Source organism: Budorcas taxicolor, chromosome 6, assembly GCF_023091745.1.
Source record: "Budorcas taxicolor isolate Tak-1 chromosome 6, Takin1.1, whole genome shotgun sequence".
Classification (NCBI taxonomy): domain Eukaryota; kingdom Metazoa; phylum Chordata; class Mammalia; order Artiodactyla; family Bovidae; genus Budorcas; species Budorcas taxicolor.
Genome location: NC_068915.1, coordinates 115185739 through 115204392, shown reverse-complemented (window position 1 = coordinate 115204392; position 18654 = coordinate 115185739). Strand labels below are relative to the sequence as shown.

The 18654-nt window shown below is 54.5% G+C and overlaps 1 protein-coding gene across 1 annotated transcript in view; it reads left to right on the top strand.

Moving 5' to 3' along the window:
- RGS12 (regulator of G protein signaling 12) overlaps window positions 1–18654 on the top strand; it is a 93134-nt gene that overhangs the window by 35723 nt on the left and 38757 nt on the right. Inside the window, exon 3 of the mRNA XM_052641726.1 lies at window positions 4956–4977. Coding sequence (XP_052497686.1) covers window positions 4956–4977 — 22 coding nt within the window. The remainder of the gene's footprint in view (window positions 1–4955; window positions 4978–18654) is intronic.

Sequence of the window (18654 nt, the reverse complement as noted above, 5' to 3'; positions counted from 1 at the left end):
ACCACACACACACACACACACACACCATACAGACCACACACACACACACCACACACAGACCACACACACACGCACACACCATACGCAGACCGCACACACACCGCACGCACCACACACACCACACTCACCACACACACACATACACACACCATACAGACCACACACACACACCACACACAGACCACACACACACGCAGACCACACACACACTGCACACACACGCACACCACACACAGACCACACACACACGCACACACCATACGCAGACCGCACACACACCGCACGCACCACACACACCACACTCACCACACACACACACACACACACCATACAGACCACACACACACACACCACACACAGACCACACACACACGCACACACCATACGCAGACCGCACACACACCGCACGCACCACACACACCACACTCACCACACACACACATACACACACACCATACAGACCACACACACACACCACACACAGACCACACACACACGCAGACCACACACACACTGCACACACACGCACACCACACACAGACCACACACACACGCAGACCACACACACACTGCACACACACGCACACCACACACAGACCACACACACACCGCACACACACACACACCACACACACCACACACACATACACACACACCATACAGACCACACACACACACACCACACACAGACCACACACACACACACACCATACGCAGACCGCACACACACCGCACGCACCACACACACCACACTCACCACACACACATACACACACACCATACAGACCACACACACACACACCACACACAGACCACACACATCACACGCAGACCACACACACACTGCACACACACGCACACCACACACTGCACACACACGCACACCACACGCAGACCACACACACACCACATGCAGACCACACACACACCGCACACACACACACACCACACACACCACACACATCACAACACACACACCACACACACCGTGCACACACACCCCCCACACAAACACCACACCATATACCACACACACTACACACACCGTATACACACCACACACACACCATACACACCCACACCACACACAGACCACACACACACCCCCCACACACCCCACACCACAGACACCACACACACCCCACACATACCCCACACACACACCACACACACACACATACCACACCATACACCACACACACCACACACATCACAACACACACCACACACACACCACACACATACACCACACACAGACATACCGCACACACATACACACACACCATACATACACCACACACACACGCACCAAACAGACCACACACACACCACACACACACCACACATACCTTCACCCACACACACACCACACACACTACATACACACCACACACACACACACCATACACATACCACACACACACTCCACACACACCACACAGACCACACAAACACACCCCACACACACCCCACACATCACACACACACACACCCCCCACACACACCACACACGCACACCCCACACACACCACAGACAAACACACCACACACACAGCATACACACATACACACTATACACACACCACACATACATACCACACACACACACCATACCACACACACACACAACACACACCACACAGACCACACATACACAGACCACACACACACACACACCACACACACCACACAGACACCATACCACACAGAGACCACACACATACCATACCACACACACGCACATCACATACACAGCGCACACCACACACACACACACCACACACACACACACACACACCACACTCCACACACAGACACACACCCACCCACCACTCACACACCCACCACACACACACATGGGCCACCAGCTGTGACTCCTCAGGTGCCAAGTGCTTGGGAAGTCCTCTCGGCACAGTTGCCCAAAGTTCAGAAAGGGAAGGAAGTACGTAATCTGAGGCTGTGGCTTACAGACTCTGAGCCCCTCCTGGAAAATGCTGAGCAACTGAGACTTGGACCAGGAAGCCTGTTCCCGGTGGGCGTCCTGGGGGAGCCCCGGGCCAGGGTGGGGCTGGCCCGCGGAGCTGGGCGCACGTCCGCAGCAGAGCTTCGCCCCGGCGGGCCCCCTCTCGGCCGCCTCTGCGCTCCCATCAGGACACTTCTGTCCGGTCGTCTTTGAGTTCCCAGGTTTTCTCTCCAGTCTCCGATCTCTGGCAACCCTCCTGCGGAGCACCTCTCTGCAATTTCAACAATTGTAGATTTCATTGTCAATCATCCTGTAGGATTATTTTTAAATCTACCACCCTGCTTCTCCCTTTTTTATTGAAACCTTTGTGTCTTCACAGTTTCGTAGTCATTTGACATCTGCATTGCTCTTTGCAGTATCTGAGATTCTGTTCATTGCTGTTTCTGCTGGTTCTTTCTCAGGGGGTTTTCCCTTGGGCTTGGGGGCGTTTTGAGCTCATTTCCAGGTGGGCTCATGCTCTTGGAGCTCCTTTGGGCCTTGCCGGGCCGCTTCTTCCCAGACCGTTTGTGTTTGTGGCTGTGGAGCTGGGGCTTTTCACCCCGGGAGCGTCCAAGTGAGGGGACATGCACCCCTCAGCCCTGCGGGCCTCCGTTTCCTCCCCGCTCCTCCCGCAGGGGGCCCTTGCTTCCTTTGGAGCAGTGTTGTGTTAGAAAGCAGATATGTTTCTATGCTCGCTTCACAATGTTTCTGTAAATTGAAAGCTGCTCTAAAGCACGTTTGGGGACGTTTACCTGAATCTGCTCACCCTGTACCAGAGGGCCCCCCTCCGGAGCCTCTGCAGCCATGGGCCTGCCCTGCTGGCCCTGTCCCCGCTGCCCAGCCGGCCCAGCCTCCCCATGGACAGCCTGTGCTCCCCGGCCACCTTCTCAGCTTCAGGGACACTCTTCTCTCCGGGATCTTCGTGCATTTGGGGGATGTGTGTAGAGATTTTTTTACTGCATTTTGTCCAGTCTGCTAAAGCCTGGGACTTCAGCTTTAGCGCTCAGAGGTTAAAGCGTCTGCCTGGAATGTGGGAGACCTGGGTTCGATCCCTGGGTCAGGAAGATCCCCTGGAGAAGGAAATGGCACCCCACTCCAGTACTCTTGCCTGGAGAACCCCATGGAGGGAGGAGCCTGGTGGGCTACAGTCCATGGGGTTGCAAAGAGTTAAACATGACTGAGCGACTTCACTTTCACTTTATACATGGAGTGAACCACGTCTTTCACGTTGGTGGATTTTACATTTTCTGACTTGCTTTTCAGAAGTTATTATTGATGGTGTTTCTGCTTTTGTGTGTGGCCTTGCAGAGTTTCCTCTCGAAGTCTCAGGGAGTGAGTTGCCTTTGATATTATTGAATTTTCCCAGGATTGTAGGTGACTGTGGTGAGCATGGGCAGGAGGACAGTGTCCGTGAGCCCTCATCCACCCTGGGGAGGGGCCCCCCACTTTTCCAGTGAGAACAGACCCTGCTGTGCAGGGGCTGCTGGCTCCCTGGGGTCTGCTCTTTGCTACCTGCCTGGCAAGGTGAAGGTTTAAAAGCTGGATCCACCATAGCCTGTGCAGAGTGTTTGTGACCCAGGACTCAAGATGGTGTGAAGCCGTGACGAACCCGATCTTAGGGCAGGGTCCTGGAGGACAGCCCCCAGGTGGAGGAGGGCGGCTCACCGGGCTGGGCAGGGGTGAGCCCCTGGAGGTGAGGGCCCCCGTCCTCCAGGTGGGGGGTGCTGGCACCGGGGACAGGGAGGCCAAACAGCATGTAGGGTGTGCAATTGACACTCTTTCCACAGTTCGGCCATGAACACCTGCTTTTAGCCCCAGGTTGGGGCTGTCCCTGGAAGCAGTGGTTTGGCACCTCCTCCCCACCTGTTTGCTCTTGGCCTTGGAGGTCTTGAGACGTGACCCCTGCTGACTAGGGAGGCCCCGGACCTGGGAAGGGTCCCCCCGTCACTCTCCACGCCCTCCTCTCTGGTCTCCCCTTGCTCTGCAGAGAGGAAGGTGTGTGAGGCCTGGGGCTTCTGCAGCAGGCTTCTTCTCAGGGCACGACTGCGGGGCCGAGATGCCGGGGGTGCTGGCTGCCCCAAGGCCTGCAGGCCCTGCGTGGCTGCCGTGGGGCCCTGCCTGCCTCAGGCCTGCCAGGCTGTGCCTGGGCTGTGACCAGGACTCGTCACAGAGGTGCTCACCCACTGCCTTCCCGCGGGGAGGCTCCCTGGTGTCTGTGCTGCCTCCCCAGGCCCCTTCCCCTCTCCTGACTTCTCTGGAGGCCCTCCTTCCACGATCCCAGGCACCCTTCCTAGGTCGCAGCCTCAGAACTGCGTTCTCAGGAGGACTTGCTCAGCCGTTCCCATCAGAGAATTGCTCAATTGCTTGGAGCTCTCGGGACCCTGCGTGTTGTCCCAGGACCTCTCTCCGCCACCTCCTCCCTCCAGGCCTGGCTTGTCCCCACCTGCCTGCCCAGGGTGGCTGGGTCAGAGGTCCAGGCTGGCTGCAGGCCAGCACCCCTCTGCCAACACCACCAGGGCGGATCTGCCCCTGGGTGGGCCTGGGGTGAGAGCGTTGAGCAGGATCGCCAGGTGCCCTGGGCCGCGCCTTGCCCTGGATGGACAGAGGGCAGGCCTGCCTCCTGGGCTTGGGTGTGCCTGGCAGACTCAAGCCCGGGCTGGTGAGCCCGACCTCTAAGGCTGCTCCGAGGTGGTTACGAAGCCTGCGGTGTCAGGCGTGCCAGGATCTGTTCTCCAGGGAGGCAGGGGACGGTCGCCCGGCCCCCTCCTGGCCCGGGGGTGGGGCGGGGCTCACCCAGGAAGCGGAGGGCCACGCCCCGGGAGGCGGCCGTGCCCAGGCACCTGCTCCCAGAACGGGCTCGGCCAGAGGCTGGCTTCGCTCCTCACGTGGACGTGCTGTCTTCTGACCGGTCATGAGGCCCAATTAACTCATGTCTCTCTCTCTTTTCTTTCAGTCTGCAACTGTGTCCGATGGTGGTAAGTCACAATTTCTAATGTCTACTTTTTATTATTTTTAACGAAGTTTCAAATGTGGAGTGTATTTGCTGTTGACCCACTCTAACGTCGTCTTCTCGGCGTTTCCAGCTCTGGGGGATGGGGGGTGGTTCACCGGGGCCCGCTGGGGGGCCGTCACCCCCGGGCCCCACGACCGTGTTTGGGAAGCGGTCTGTTGAGGACGCGCTGTCCTGACAGCGTCAGGGCTCGTCCCCACGCATCCCGTGGGGGCAAGAAAAGACCTGCCGCCCGCGTGGCGGAGCCGCTTGTGGACCAGCGAGCCGGGCTTCAGAGCGCTCGCCCGCCTGGGGCGGCTCTGGAAGTTCGGCGAGACGCCCAGTGGCTGAATTTCCGTCTCTTAGGAAAAGTTCAGTAGGTGACTGGAACCTGTGGGACAAAGAGGAAAGAGCTTTCTTTCCGCCTTTAAGTGATTCCGTTCAGGGGATTCTCCTGCTAGGACTGGCCTGAAAGGAGGCGGCCAGCGACTTCCTGTCTCACTCGAGTCACTCCTCTGATGTAACCCGCGTCCCTTCGGCTCAGTGAGTTTTAAAGAACTCTCCAGACGGACTTGGAGGCTTTCTCCCGAAAGTCCTTTGTTACTTACAACACTTGTAAAAGTCCCCATGCTCACAGGTTTGTTTCTTTTTACGTGTTTTTAACGACTTTATTCTGTCTATTGAGAGTTGAATCTTACAGTTTGTTAAAATGTAAAACATCAGCATTTTATTTTCATTTATATGCTAACTTTGGGGGCCAAGAAGTGCCAGAGCTGGGGAGTCCTGGGGTCAGGTTTACCCTCTTTATTGTGAGCTGAAGAGAAACCAAGTTTTCTGGGTTTCTGTTGTCCAACAACTGCTGACTTCAGTCCTGGGCCTTAGAAAGGGTGGCTGGTGGGTGGAAGGCGGGTGGGCGCAGAGCCACCAGGAAGAGCCACCAGGAAGTGCCACCGGTCTCGCTCTGCCTGTCAGGGTCCGTCCAGCCGTGGGAAGTACGAGAAACGCGCTGACACCTGATGGGTCCTAAAGGCTGTAGATTTATTTTTCCAGCAAAAGGAATGATGTTAACCTGCCTTATGCACGCTGATAGTCTTGTCATGTAATCACCTTAAGCTAGGAGTGGGAAACCGTCCTTAATGAAAGGAAATAGGATGTAACCAGACCCAGGGTAGCAGTGAGTGGTTTCTACAGTGTTCTGTTCACATTAGCCTTCCTCCTGTGTGCTCATTCAGCTTTTCCGGAAGAAGGCATTCATTTCTGCGGAAAATTTATTCGTTTGAGAAGTTTATTTAGTATGTTCAGTTTAACCATACATGTTAAGTGTTATTCATCTGTTAAAATCTCTCCTGTCAGCATTAGACACCGGAGCCCTGTAGCGTTTTATTATTTACTGCCTTTTACAGTCTTTGGAAGTCTAAACTGGCTCAGTGTGGGAGCCCCAGACTCACGGCCCCATGTCCTCTGTAAGGAAGTGGGGTCCCAGCTGGTGGCAGTGGCCCCCGCCCTGGGGGTCTCCCCTCCCTGCCGTCATTTTCCCCGTAACTCAGGCCCGGTGCTGCTCGGGACGGCCCCCGCTCCGTGAGCCCCTCTGTGGAGAGCAGGGCCGGGCAAGGCCGCTGTTTCATGAGCACGCCTTCAGGTTCAGGGGCTGCAGGTGACAGTCGAGTATATGTGTTCTGATGAGTTTTTCCCCACTTTTATTATTTCCCACCTTTAGTTTCTTTTCTGATCATAAATAAGGAGAAAAAGCGATCTCATTTATTTCACATGTTCATCCTAGGAAATATGTATTATTAAATATGTTCTGCCATCTTTACAAGTAAAAGCAGCTGGGCAGAAAGAGGGTCCCACAGACACCGAGTTAAGAGGCGGGGGTCAGGGTCTGGGGTCTCCCCTCTCATCCGAACGTCCCAGCCCCACCCGGGACCCTTCACTTCCCGACACCTGCTTCCTGGGGTCGTCTTCCCCTGTGTGGTCGGCGGCTAGTGAGAGGATCCAGGCTGGAGCTTCGGATGTGTCTCCACGCAGAGACGTCTCACGTTCATGCCGAGCAGGAGATTCCGGCTCTGGGGCCTGGCGCTCCAGGAGCACGCAGTTACCGTGGGAAACGTGTCCTGCCCTGACTCAGGAGCCGGCTTTGGGGAGCGGCCTTTTCACAGGCTGGGACGGCCCCCACCTAGTCACCCTGTCTAGTGTGAGTGACTAATAAGTCAACACTTACTGTTTTGTGCTCAGCTAACCTTGTCCGTGAGATCACTGGGCTTACTTACCTGTTGGGCCCATTTCACACGTTGTATTTTTACTGTCTGTTGTTGCCATATAGTTCGTTTCGTGGCTTTAAGGAGGTTGGACAATGCTGTGTTTGCAGTCTTTGTCAACCTGAAGTGTGTCTTCACTTTCTCTGGAGGAGAGGGGCCCAAAGCCCGAGACCACCCTGTATGGAGGGTTAGAGGTCAGTCTCTGTGGAGGGCAAACCAGGACCTGGGCTGAGTCAAGGAGGCAGATTCTGCCTCAAGATCAGTAAGAACATTCTAGTCCTTGAGCGAGGTTTAAAAATGCAAAGATCTGCCTTGTGTGCCTATCATCCAAACGCGTATTCACACTGCCGCCCCCAGCGCCAGGGCAGGCAGCGATGGGACCCCCAGCGCCGGGGCAGGCAGCGATGGGGCCCCCAGCGCCGGGGCAGGCAGCGATGGGGCCCCCAGCGCCGGGACAGGCAGCGATGGGGCCCCCAGCGCTGGGACAGGCAGAAGCTTGGGCGGAGGGGAGAAGCCTTCCTGCGTGGGGGGACGGAGCCTTGTAGCCCCTGGACCTGGGCTTTGCTGCAAGGCAGCCTTGCTGCAGCAGAAGTTCATTCTCCTGTTTTCTTTCTTTCTTTTCCTACTTTGGACTGAGCGGCTTTGCCGGGATGCGCCCCCCACCCTGCTCCCACGTCCTGGAAGGGCTGACTGTCCCTGCCGTCCCAGGACCTGCCCCTTGAGGCTGGGCATTTGGGGGCTTTCGGGAGCTTTCGTGTGGATGTGCCCATCTGCAGGCACGGGTCTGGCTGTGACCCTGGGGACGTGGCTCTGGCACCTGGGGACACGTCCACACAGCGTGTCCTCTCCGGCTGCTGCAGACATGCCGGCCTGACCTTTCTGGCCTCCAAGTACACCGGTCCCAGGGTCTCCCCACCTTTCTCTGTCTCTGCCTCTTGCAGCCTGGTGCCTCCCACTTCCTTCCCCGGTTCAGCCCACCTCACTGCTGACCTGGGCGCTGCCCACTCGGTGGGCAGGCCTCCTCCCCAGGACTCCCCTGGTGCTCAGACACACGGGGGCCTCGGGGGCCTCGCACAGCGCCGTCTGCTGCCAGTGTCTCCCTAGCCGGGGGGAGCCCCCCCGAGCGCTGTGCTGGCCACCCAGCCCTCGCTTGAGGGTCAGCCCGGGCTGCCGCCCTTTGCGACACTGCTGACAAGGTCCTGTTGTTTAGTGGCTTGTCTGTGTTGCTGTTTGCTCCCTTCACCCGGAGACGGAGACCTCTGTGCAGTGGCTTCAGGGCTGTCCTCGGCCCCCAGCACAGCAGTCACACAGGAAGTGTCTGTCGAGTGAGCGTGCAGTTAAGGTGTTTACTGTGTGGCTGCCGCAGCCACTAGGCTGTTAGGATGGTGGCCTTCTTAGTAATATCCTCTTATAAAACCAGGCAAGCTCGGTAGAATCTGTTCTGTAAACACAACAGCAGACGGGTCCTCTGGACTCGCAGGGTGTAGCCCACCCTCTGGTGATACTCCGGCTTCCAAGGCCAGGGGACCCGAGGCAGCCGGCTTCCACGGGGACACCTGCAGTTTCCTTTGGCTTTCTCCAGAAGCCGCAGTTTACCACCTCTGATTAACAGACAAATAGTGTCAGGGTAGATTGTGAGCTCCGTGCCATAAACGAATCAGCAGTACTTTGCAACATTTCTGATTATTCTCCGTGCCATAAACGAATCAGCAGTACTTTGCAACATTTCTGATCATTGTTCTAACAGAAGCTGGGCCTTCAGAAATCGGGAAGAATACCCGAGAGCAGAGACGTGCGTCCTCTAGCTCGTTTGTTTTCTGAACGGAGACATTCTCTGAGTTTGTGTGTACCCCCTGCCCTGCCCTCTCCGTCTGCCTCTTTCCAACGAAGCGCAGCTTTGGTCAAGCGGTAGGGAGTGAGGAAGAGGCTGGCAGGTTAGAAGAGGCCGAGAAGGCCGCCCCGCGGGGCTCCGTGGCCCCGGGCAGCTGAGGAGCCTGGCCGCCCAGCCCGGGGTGTCGCCCAGCGAGGGGCGCCGGCGTTGGCCCCGTGAGCTGGGCCTGGCCTGAGCCGGCGCGGTCCAGGGGCCCAGGACGCGGGGAGGGGCCGAGGTCTGGGGGCACCACGTGCTGACCCGTTCCTGCGTACCTGGCGGCTGAGCGCTGTGCTAGCTGGTTAGGACCGTTGGTGGCCGTGGTCCGTGTGGAGTGCGGCTGGGTGTACCGGGTTAAGCCGACGATGCTTTCGGTAACCAGGACCCTGTCGTAAACCTGGGCTGTGAGATGCCCTTGGAGGCCAGCAGGTTGGGGTGAGCTCAGCGCCCTGCTTCCTGCTCGCTGCCCGCCCGTGCGCTTCATCTTGACTCACCTTTGATACCAGCAGCCTCTTCCTGCACGAGGCTTTCTTTTTCCCTTTTAAAAATTGTTTTATTTTGCTTTTTTCCAGCTTTACAGGGGTATAATTGATAAAAGATGGTGTGTTTAGGTGTATGATGTTATATGTTGATACACACACACGTGGTGGCAGAATGAGTGCGATGAAGCTGATTAACACCCTTGCTGCCGCACGCGGTACCTGCTGTGTGTGACGCGGGCCCACTGAGGCCGGCCGTCCTTGCAGACAAGTGTACAAAACACCGTGGGTATTTGTAGCCACCATGCCACAGGTCCTCCTCTCACAGCGGAAACTCTGATCCCGCGGCCCGCATCTCGCCATCCCCCGCCCCAGCCCCTGGCAACCGCCGTCCTGCCCGCTGCTTCCGTGGACTTGAGTGGTGTAGTTCCCACGCAGACAGGAGAGCGTGCAGTATTTGTCCTGCTTGTTGGGGCTGTATTGTAGCATGTCCTCCAGATTTATCTGTGCTGTTGCACAGGCAGGATTCCCTTCTTTTTGAAGACTGAATAATATTCCTTTCATGGAATATTGGGAAGGAGTATTAAAATGCCATCATCTCCTCATCCATTCACGCGTGGACACTGAAGTTGTTTCTGTATCTTGACTGTTGTGAGTAATGCTGCAGTGAGTGTGGTGATATAGATAGCTTTTGAGATTCTGTTTCATTTGAGTGAATGCCCAGGAATGGAATTTCTGGATCACATAGTCGTTCTAGTTATAATTTTTTTGAGGAACTTCGCTACTGTTTTCCACCGCGGCTGCACCCGTGCCCATTCCCCCCAGCAGTGTTGGAGGTTCCCTTTCCTCCACACCCTCTTCAGCATTTATCTCTGGTCTGCTTGATAACAGACACGGCTGCCCACCAATGGCTGTGAGTGGCGCCTCGTGGTGGTTCCGCTTTGCGTCTCCTCGAGACTTCTGGCGTTGCGCGTCTCTGGCCTGCACGTGTTGCCCATCTGCATGTCTTGTTTGTCAGAGTATAAGTTCAACTCAGGTTTTCTGCTCATTGTTAACCTGATTATTTGGGTTTTTGTTATTGAGTTGTATGAGTTCCTTGTATATTTTGGATACTAATCTTTTTTCAGATAGGTTTGCAAGCCTCCAGAAGGAATCCTTGTCAGGAGCCGCGTTAGGCATTACTGACAAAACGGAGGCACGGCCCTAACCCCCTCTCTGTTCCGCTGGCACGGACCCGGGATGAAGGAGTTAAGCTTTGTGATTCTGACTTGTTTTTTCCTTTCCTCGACTGAGTTGACTGAAAAAAATACTAGGATGCTTATTGTCCTTGAGAGGAGCATGAGAAAGCACAAAGCCTTCTGCAGCTGTGCTCAGAGAATAATTCATAAAATTAATCACTGACGTTTGTTCGGCACTCTTTTTACAAAAGAGTGTTCCAGGGTGAGCACACAGGCCACAGCTTGAGGCCGTGGGAGGGATTGCTACCTGACGCCTATTTGTGAGGGAAGTGTTTACGGCAAAGGAGTTTGCTGAATTTAGGGCTTAGTGAAGTCGCTCAGTTGTGCCCGACTCTTCGTGACCCCATGGACTGTAGCCTATCAGGCTCTTCCGTCCATGGGATTCTCCAGGCAAGAGTACTGGAGTGGGTTGCCATTTCCTTCTCCAGAGGATCTGCCCTGCCCAGGGATTGCACCCGGGTCTCCCGCATCATAGGCAGACGCTTTTACTGTCCGAGCAGAAGCTAAAGATTTAAGAATGTTGTAATGTTAACATATTCTACTATAGCTTATAGAAATTAGGGACTTTAGAGATATTGTTAGCTAGAAGCCCTTTCTAAAAAATAGTGAACTTAGGATACTAGGGGCAAACAAGACTCAGAAAGATAAGAAATAAACTGAGAAATGTGGTATACAGCCCAGACATTAGCATGAGTTACAGTGTATTCACAAAGACACGTAAAAAAAAGTAGATAAGAGAATCGCTGAGGCAGAAACTCCTTTTGAGGGGCAACAGTGATTTATGGAGACAACAAATCTGAGTCAGTGGGAACTGAAAATGTCAAACCTCTGACCTAATGCTTTGGTAAAAGTATGAAAGAGAATCATAGGCTTGAAATGAACAGGCAGTCCAGAAGCACTGAGAGGCTGCCGCAGTTTCTGGCCGACACCGCTCACCCCTTCAGGCTGACTCCCTGGCTGCTGGAGCTGGACTCCGAAAATCCTGGCCGCGCCGCCACCGTGACGCAGTTCAGATGCTCAGCTGCTGTGCTGTGTCCCCCCCCCCCCCCCCCCCGGGGCCAGCTCCTAGGAGCCGAGAGTGCTGTGCGCCTTCTTCTTCGGGGAGGTGCGTTAGCTGCACTGAAAGGCAGTTCTGCTGTAGGCGTGGTTTCCGTGTCATTAGTTTGATTTTTCAGGCGCACCTTGCCCCCCGCTTTTATTTAGCTTTTCAGTTGTTTTGCAGCAGCACGGATTCGCCCCCGCTTCATCCCATCGTCTCTGGTTCCCCCGTTTCCCTCACGGAGCGCGTTTTCCCTTTGCTTTCGCTGTTGCTCACTTGCTCAGTCATGTTTGACTCTTTGTGACTCCTGGACCGCAGCTCATCAGGCTCCCCTGTCCTTCACTGTCTCCCAGAGCCTGCTCAAATTCACGTCCGTCAAGTGGGTGATGCCATCCAGCCATCTCATCCTCTGTTGCCCCTTTCTCCTCCCGCCTTCAGTCTTTCCCAGCTCAGGTTCTTTCTCATGAGTTGGCTCTTCGCATCAGGTGGCCAAAGTATTGGAGCTTCACCTTCAGCATCAGTCCTTCCAATGAACACTCAGGGCTGATTTCCTTTAGGATTGGCTTGTTGGATCTCCTTGCAGTCCAAGGGACTCTCTAGAATCTTCTCCAACACCACAGTTCAAAAGCATCAATTTGTTGGTGCTCAGCCTTCTTCATGGTCCACCCCTCACATCCATGCATGACTACTGGAAAACTATAGCTTTGACTAGACGGAACTTTGTTGACAGAAAATGCTGTCTCTGCTCTTCAATATGCTGTCTTTCCAATACGCTTTTCCCTTCTGCAGGAAGTGATGGGACTGGACGCCATGATCTTAGCTTTTTAAATGTTATGCTTTAAGCTGGTTTTTCACTTTCCTCTTTCACCCTCTTCAAGAGGCTCTTTAGTTCCTCTTTCTGCCATTAAAGTGATATCATCTACATATCTGAGGTTATTGACATTTCTCCCAGAAATCTGGATTCCAGCTTGTGATTCATCCAGCCCGGCATTTTGCATGATGAACTTGGCATAGAAGTTAAATAAACAGGGTGACAATATACAGCCTTGTCATACTCTTTTCCCAATTTTGAGCCAGTCCACTGATCCATGTTCAGTTCTAACTGTTGCTTCTTGACCCATATATAGGTTTCTCAGGAGACAGGTAAGGTGGTCTGGTATTCCTTGTCTCTTTTAAAATTTCTAAAGTTCTTCAGGCTATGTTTTCTTCCAGACCAGACTTTGTGTTTGCTTTTTGCATATTATATACCTTCTTTTATCTGTCGGCTCACCCATCCATCCATCCATCCATCCATCCATCTACTTACCTATCCATCCATCCACCCATCCATCCACTTAACTCATCCATCCCTCCATCCAGTTACCCACCCACCCATCCATCCACTTACCCATCCATCCATCCACTTACCCATCCATCCATCCACTTTCTCATCCATCCATCTGTCCACTTACCCATCCATCATCCATCCACTTACCCATCCATCCATTCTCCCGTCCATCCATCCATCCATCCACCTGTCCACCCACCTGTCACCCGTCTGTCAGCCCGTCCTCCCGTCCGTGGGTGTGAGCAGGCCCACAGCCCCTGTCACTGTGCTTTCTGGCACAGACATTCTTGAGCCCAGAGAGACCACAGCGCTGAGCTGCTGTCTTTCCTGCCTCTGCCAGCCCCTCAGCACAGCTGGGCTCTGCGCACAAAGGTGTGTCCTTGACTTTCCCCATCATTCCTGTTCTCTTGCCGTGATTGGAATGCTTAGGGTTTTGTTGGTGTACCTGCTCCCCAGGACGCCTGCCAGGGGCTCGGAAGAGGGTCAGACGCAGAGCCTGTCAGCACCTTCTTATGTTTTACCTTTTCTTGGCGTTTTTCCCCTTTTCTCTTTTCACTGTTTGAAGCTAATGGCCTCAGACCGTGCCCTCTGTTTTGGTTGTGTTGCTAGATTGGTGGCTGATCTGTAGTCCCTGCGCTCCAGCCCACTGGTGCTGGCCGCCGGGAAGTAGTCTGGCTCTTCTTCAGGTGCCCACACTCACCCGGCGGGCTGCTGGCTGCTGGTTTGTTTGGTCTTGTCTTGAAATGACGTTCAGTAGGAAGCGGAAGAGGACAGTGGGTGGTCACGGGCGGTGCTCCCGGTCCTCCTGTCCTCCCGCTCCTCTAGGAGCCACGCGGTGAGTGTCCGGGTCGAGCGCTTGCAGGGCCTAGGTCCTCCCCAAAGAGCTTGTACGCGCCTGGCCGGGACTGCACCCAGCTCAGGGGCCTGGCTGCTGGGCCCCGTCTGCCAGGGTTCTGCCCGCTCCGTGACCTGCTGGACACCCAGGGAATTGTGCTGAGCAGAATCTGGGTCAGATCCGACTGAGGGTCCCTGTTCCCCGCCTCCAGGCTGGGGGTGCTTCCCGCCACCTGCCCAAGTCCAGCTCCAGCCCTCCCCCCGCTCCCCCTGTGCCTTAAATTCACAGCAAACTCTGATTTCCAGAAGGGGCTCATTATTTCAGGCGCTGGGCTAGAGGGTCCTTCCTTTAACACTGTCCCATGTGAGACACCAGGTCAGCGCACGGAGGAGGGAGCTCCTGGTGCCTTTGGTCATTTGCTGGAAAGGGCTGACTCCCCCGCAGCTCCTTGATGGGCCGCCTGTGCCCCAGCCCGGTGACAGCGTGCAGCGTTCCCGCACCTGAGGGAAGCTCACAGGCTGGAGCCTCTGTCGGTGCCTTTGTCTCAATCATGGCGTCTCCTGCCCTGCCTGGTGGGTGGCGGGTAGCAGCGAGCCCTTTGGCCAGGCCGCGTCCTGGCCTCTTGTGGCGGGCCTGGCAGGGAGGCCTGCATGCCTGTTAATAACTGAGGGAGTTAAACTGCCCCCTTCTTCAAAACGTCAGGTACTGCAGCCTCTCGTGTTTTTGCAAGTGAATCTGCATTCTCTAACACTGCAAAAGAGGAAGGCTAATGTGAGATTTCAGGGTAGTGCCGTGGTAGGATTTGTATAGAATCCTGGGGAGCTCATATTTTCCTCGTCAGAAAAACAGTGCAGCCTAATTGCTCATTTTCAAAAATGTTTGCTAAATAGTAGAGATGGAATGGTAATTTGTAATTTGCTGTGTGAGAGGGGTTGTTTAAAGCAGACGTCTTTATTTTGGTTTAATATGTCACATTCCTTATGGTTTGCTTTGAACCTAAAAATTATACCCAGAGTAACATAGTGTATTTATAGGGTTTGAAGTACTAAGCATTTTGTAAACACGAGTCAGACTTAGATTTTTGTTTTTAGAAGCATGGAGTCTTGATTTCTGCCAAGATTCTTTGCAACGTGATTATTTCTTTCCAGTTCTGCTAGAGAGTTTTTATTAGTAATTATTTATACTGTTTCCAGCAAACCGAAGTTCAGAAGTCATAAACCAGTGACCTCATACTTTGCCCCCAAAACCACGCTGGCTGACACTTGGGTGTGTTTGCCTGAGCCTTTCGTGCGCGGCATTGCAGTCACCGTGGAGATGGTCCCCTCTGTGTCTCTCCTGTCCAGTCCCCGTCTTTCCTTGAAGGCCCTACCTGGACACAGGTGTGTGTCCTTCTGCTCCAAGGGATGGTCCGTTTGATTCCCGAGGGGCGGCGTCTCCTAGGGAGCCATGGCTTGAAGACTGTGACAACAGCTTAGTGGCCACGTATCCCGTCAGGAGCGGTCGCCCTGCAGCCCTCCCACCGCACGCAGCCCGAGTTCCCCCCTTACACGAGTATTCACTCAGGGTTTGTGTCCTTTAGGGGTACGTGTTCCACTTCAGTGAAGAGTTTACTAAAATAATTAATATTGGTTTAAATGCTTGAAGGTTTCTACCCAAGAACCTTCAACGTGGTCTGACGTTTTTATTAGATTCACTCTCAGGAGAATGCGTATGGCGTTGCTGAGAGGAAGTATCACACAGATTGGGTGGAAATCTGATTTGCCCAAGCTATCGAGGGGGAGAGATCTAACAGCTGGCCCTGAGGTTGGGGAGGGCCCGGCGGCTCGTCCCCGGGCTCTCTGTCGGCGCTTCCGTGGTTGCGAGGAGAGAGGCGGGTGCCTCCGGCTCTGCCTCCTCTACGTGTAAGGCTTTCTCTCGAGCTGACCTTCAGCAGCTTGACTATGAAGCCTTGGGTGGGTCCTGTGTGCCTGCCATGTGGGGGGCATGGAGGTTCAGAGACGGTTCATTCCTGTCCCGCTTTGGGGCTTGGGCTTTTCCTGCAGGCCACTGGGGCTTGCTCGTTTTCAGCCTTTTTGCTTCTCCGTATGCTTCGCGTCTCACAGTTTCTTTTGCTGTTGGTTCACTGATCTCTTCTTCTGCCATGTTTAATATGCCGTTGGTCCCATCCTGTGGACTCTCACTTCAGAGGTTTGCTTTCTGTTTCCAGCAGTCCCTCTCTGACCTTGCGTAACCCTTCACTTCTCTCCACATATGTTCATGCTTCCCTTTAAACTCTTGAGCACGTTTACAGCATCTCGGAGCGTCTTCAAGTCTGTATCTGCTGACTCATCCTTGCTGTCCTTTGTGGGTCTGTTCTGCTGACTGATTTTTCCCCTGGGCGTGGCTCTCATTTCTGCATCTTTCCTTGGCTAGTGATTTTCCAGTGGGTGTTCGATTTTGTTATCCTCCTTTGAAGAGTGTGGTGGTTTGATTTAGCTGGGTGTCAGGCTACTTGGGGATTGGCTTTATCCCTTTGAGGACTGCTTTTAGGCTTTTTAAAAGGACAGCTCTAAAGTAGCTTTCACTCTAAGCTTAGCTCCACTACTTACGGCTGACACACGTGGAGTCTCCTTCGAAGGCCAGGTATTCAGCCAGAGCTACTGGGGACTCAGAAATCTCACAACCCTGGGCGCGTTCTGGGAGCACAAAGCCTGCAGCTCCCAGCTTTGCTGCTCCTGGTCTTCCAGGGTTGCACCCTGTGTGTGCATGCCTTAGAATTCAGCAACAGACTCGCGTCTCCCAGATTGCTTTCTCCACTGCCTGTTTCCTACTGGCACCTGCGAATCCAGCATCCCTGGCCTGGCCTAACCCTACTGTCTGGTCTCTTCTGCTGAGTGAAGAGCTGTGATCTCCATGAGTTCCCCTTCCCTGTGCGGATGTGTGGAAAGCGCCTCCTGGCACACAGCTGGGCAGCTCAGGGCTTGCCATGTTGATTTCCACCAGAAACCAGAGTCCAGACTTTGAAAGCCATTGCTGCATGTGTCTTGCCTCGTTTTGTAGTGACGTGTCACCGGCAGGAGGGGAAGTCCTGTCTCAGTTACTCTGTCTTAGCCAGATACAGAATTCTCATGACAGCCTGTAAAATTCAGAGCAAACCTCAGGTCATGACACTTCCTTGCAGAAAGAGCGTCAGTGACTTCCCGTTACCGGTAGTGTCAGAGCGAGCCTCGCCACCCAGAGAGCCCAGGCTTGTACCCACAGCCCGTCCTTGGCGTGTCCACCGCCCAGCGTGGCACGGAGCAGCCCGCAATGAGCACACGCCTGGCCCCGGAGCCCCGTGGGCTCTGAGCTTCTGCGGACCGCCGCCAGCGAGCCGCAGTGTCGCCCTCCCGGAGGCAGAGCTCAGGCGCAGCCCAGGACGACTGCAGGCCTTCAGCTCCTGGTAGTCAGGGCAGCTGCCCAGCCTGCAGCCCGCTCGTTCGTGCTGTTGCTGTGACTTTCACAGTGAGCACTGAAGTCTCCCAGAATACCGAGGCGTGGTCTCTCCAGAGACCCCAGGGGGCCCAGGAAGTGCCCTTCCTCTGACGGGAGGGAACTGGGGACCCGCCCCCTCGGGGGGGTTCTGGCTTGTCCAGCACCATGTGGAGAGAGAGAGGCATAGTTAGGTGCTGGGCTGGTCTGTGGGTGGTGATGCTGAGGTGTGAGGACTCCAGCGATCCCAGGCTGTGGTCACGAGCTCCCAGGACACCTCACACCCCATCATCCTGCCTCCTCACTGCGGCCTGGAGCCCTGTGGGCGTGTGGCTCCTGCTGGCCCAGGAGAGAGCTGGTCCTCTTTCCCATCCCCGTGTGAGCCGCTCAGAGCTTCCATTTGAAGGTTTCAGAGCAGCAAAGCCTGACAACCCTGACGTGGTTTCCTGTGTCTTCCAATCTGCCGACACCAACGACGAGTTCCCATCAGGAGCCGACCGTGAGATGTGGCTGAACGTGGGGCGGACAGGCCTGGCCAGGCTTCCGGCGTGTGCCCTGCTGCTGGCAGGAGGCTGCGGGGCATGTGGCCAGCGCCTCTGCTTGCTCCAGGCTCCGTCCCCCTCCTCGGGGCAGCGCCAGCCCCTCCTGGACAGGTCTGCGATAATAACATCACACAAAATAATTCAAGTTAAAAACCTGTAAAAAGAAAAAGGCAGGCAATATGCACCAAAAATAAGAGTCTCTCATTTATCAACAAAGTTAGGTGGACTGCTATAAGCGTGGACAAGTATTCTTAGGGGAAGGCTATACTATACCTTTTCCAGAAACTAAGAAATAGAATTAGACCACAGAATGTTTCAGACAACTTACATTACATGTGTATATACATATACATATATTACATTTTATACACACACACACACACACACACACACACACACACACACACATATACCCAGTAGAGAATACACTTTTTCCTCCAAAGGTACATGGAGTATCTACCAAAGTTGACAATATTCTACTCCAGAATTGCAGTTCCTACAAATTAAAAATATGTTTATAGCATACAGGTCACATCCACTATCAGCAGTGTAATTAAACAGCTGCTGCTGCTACTGCTAAGTTGCTTCAGTCGTGTCTGACTCTGGGCGACCCCATAGGTGGTAG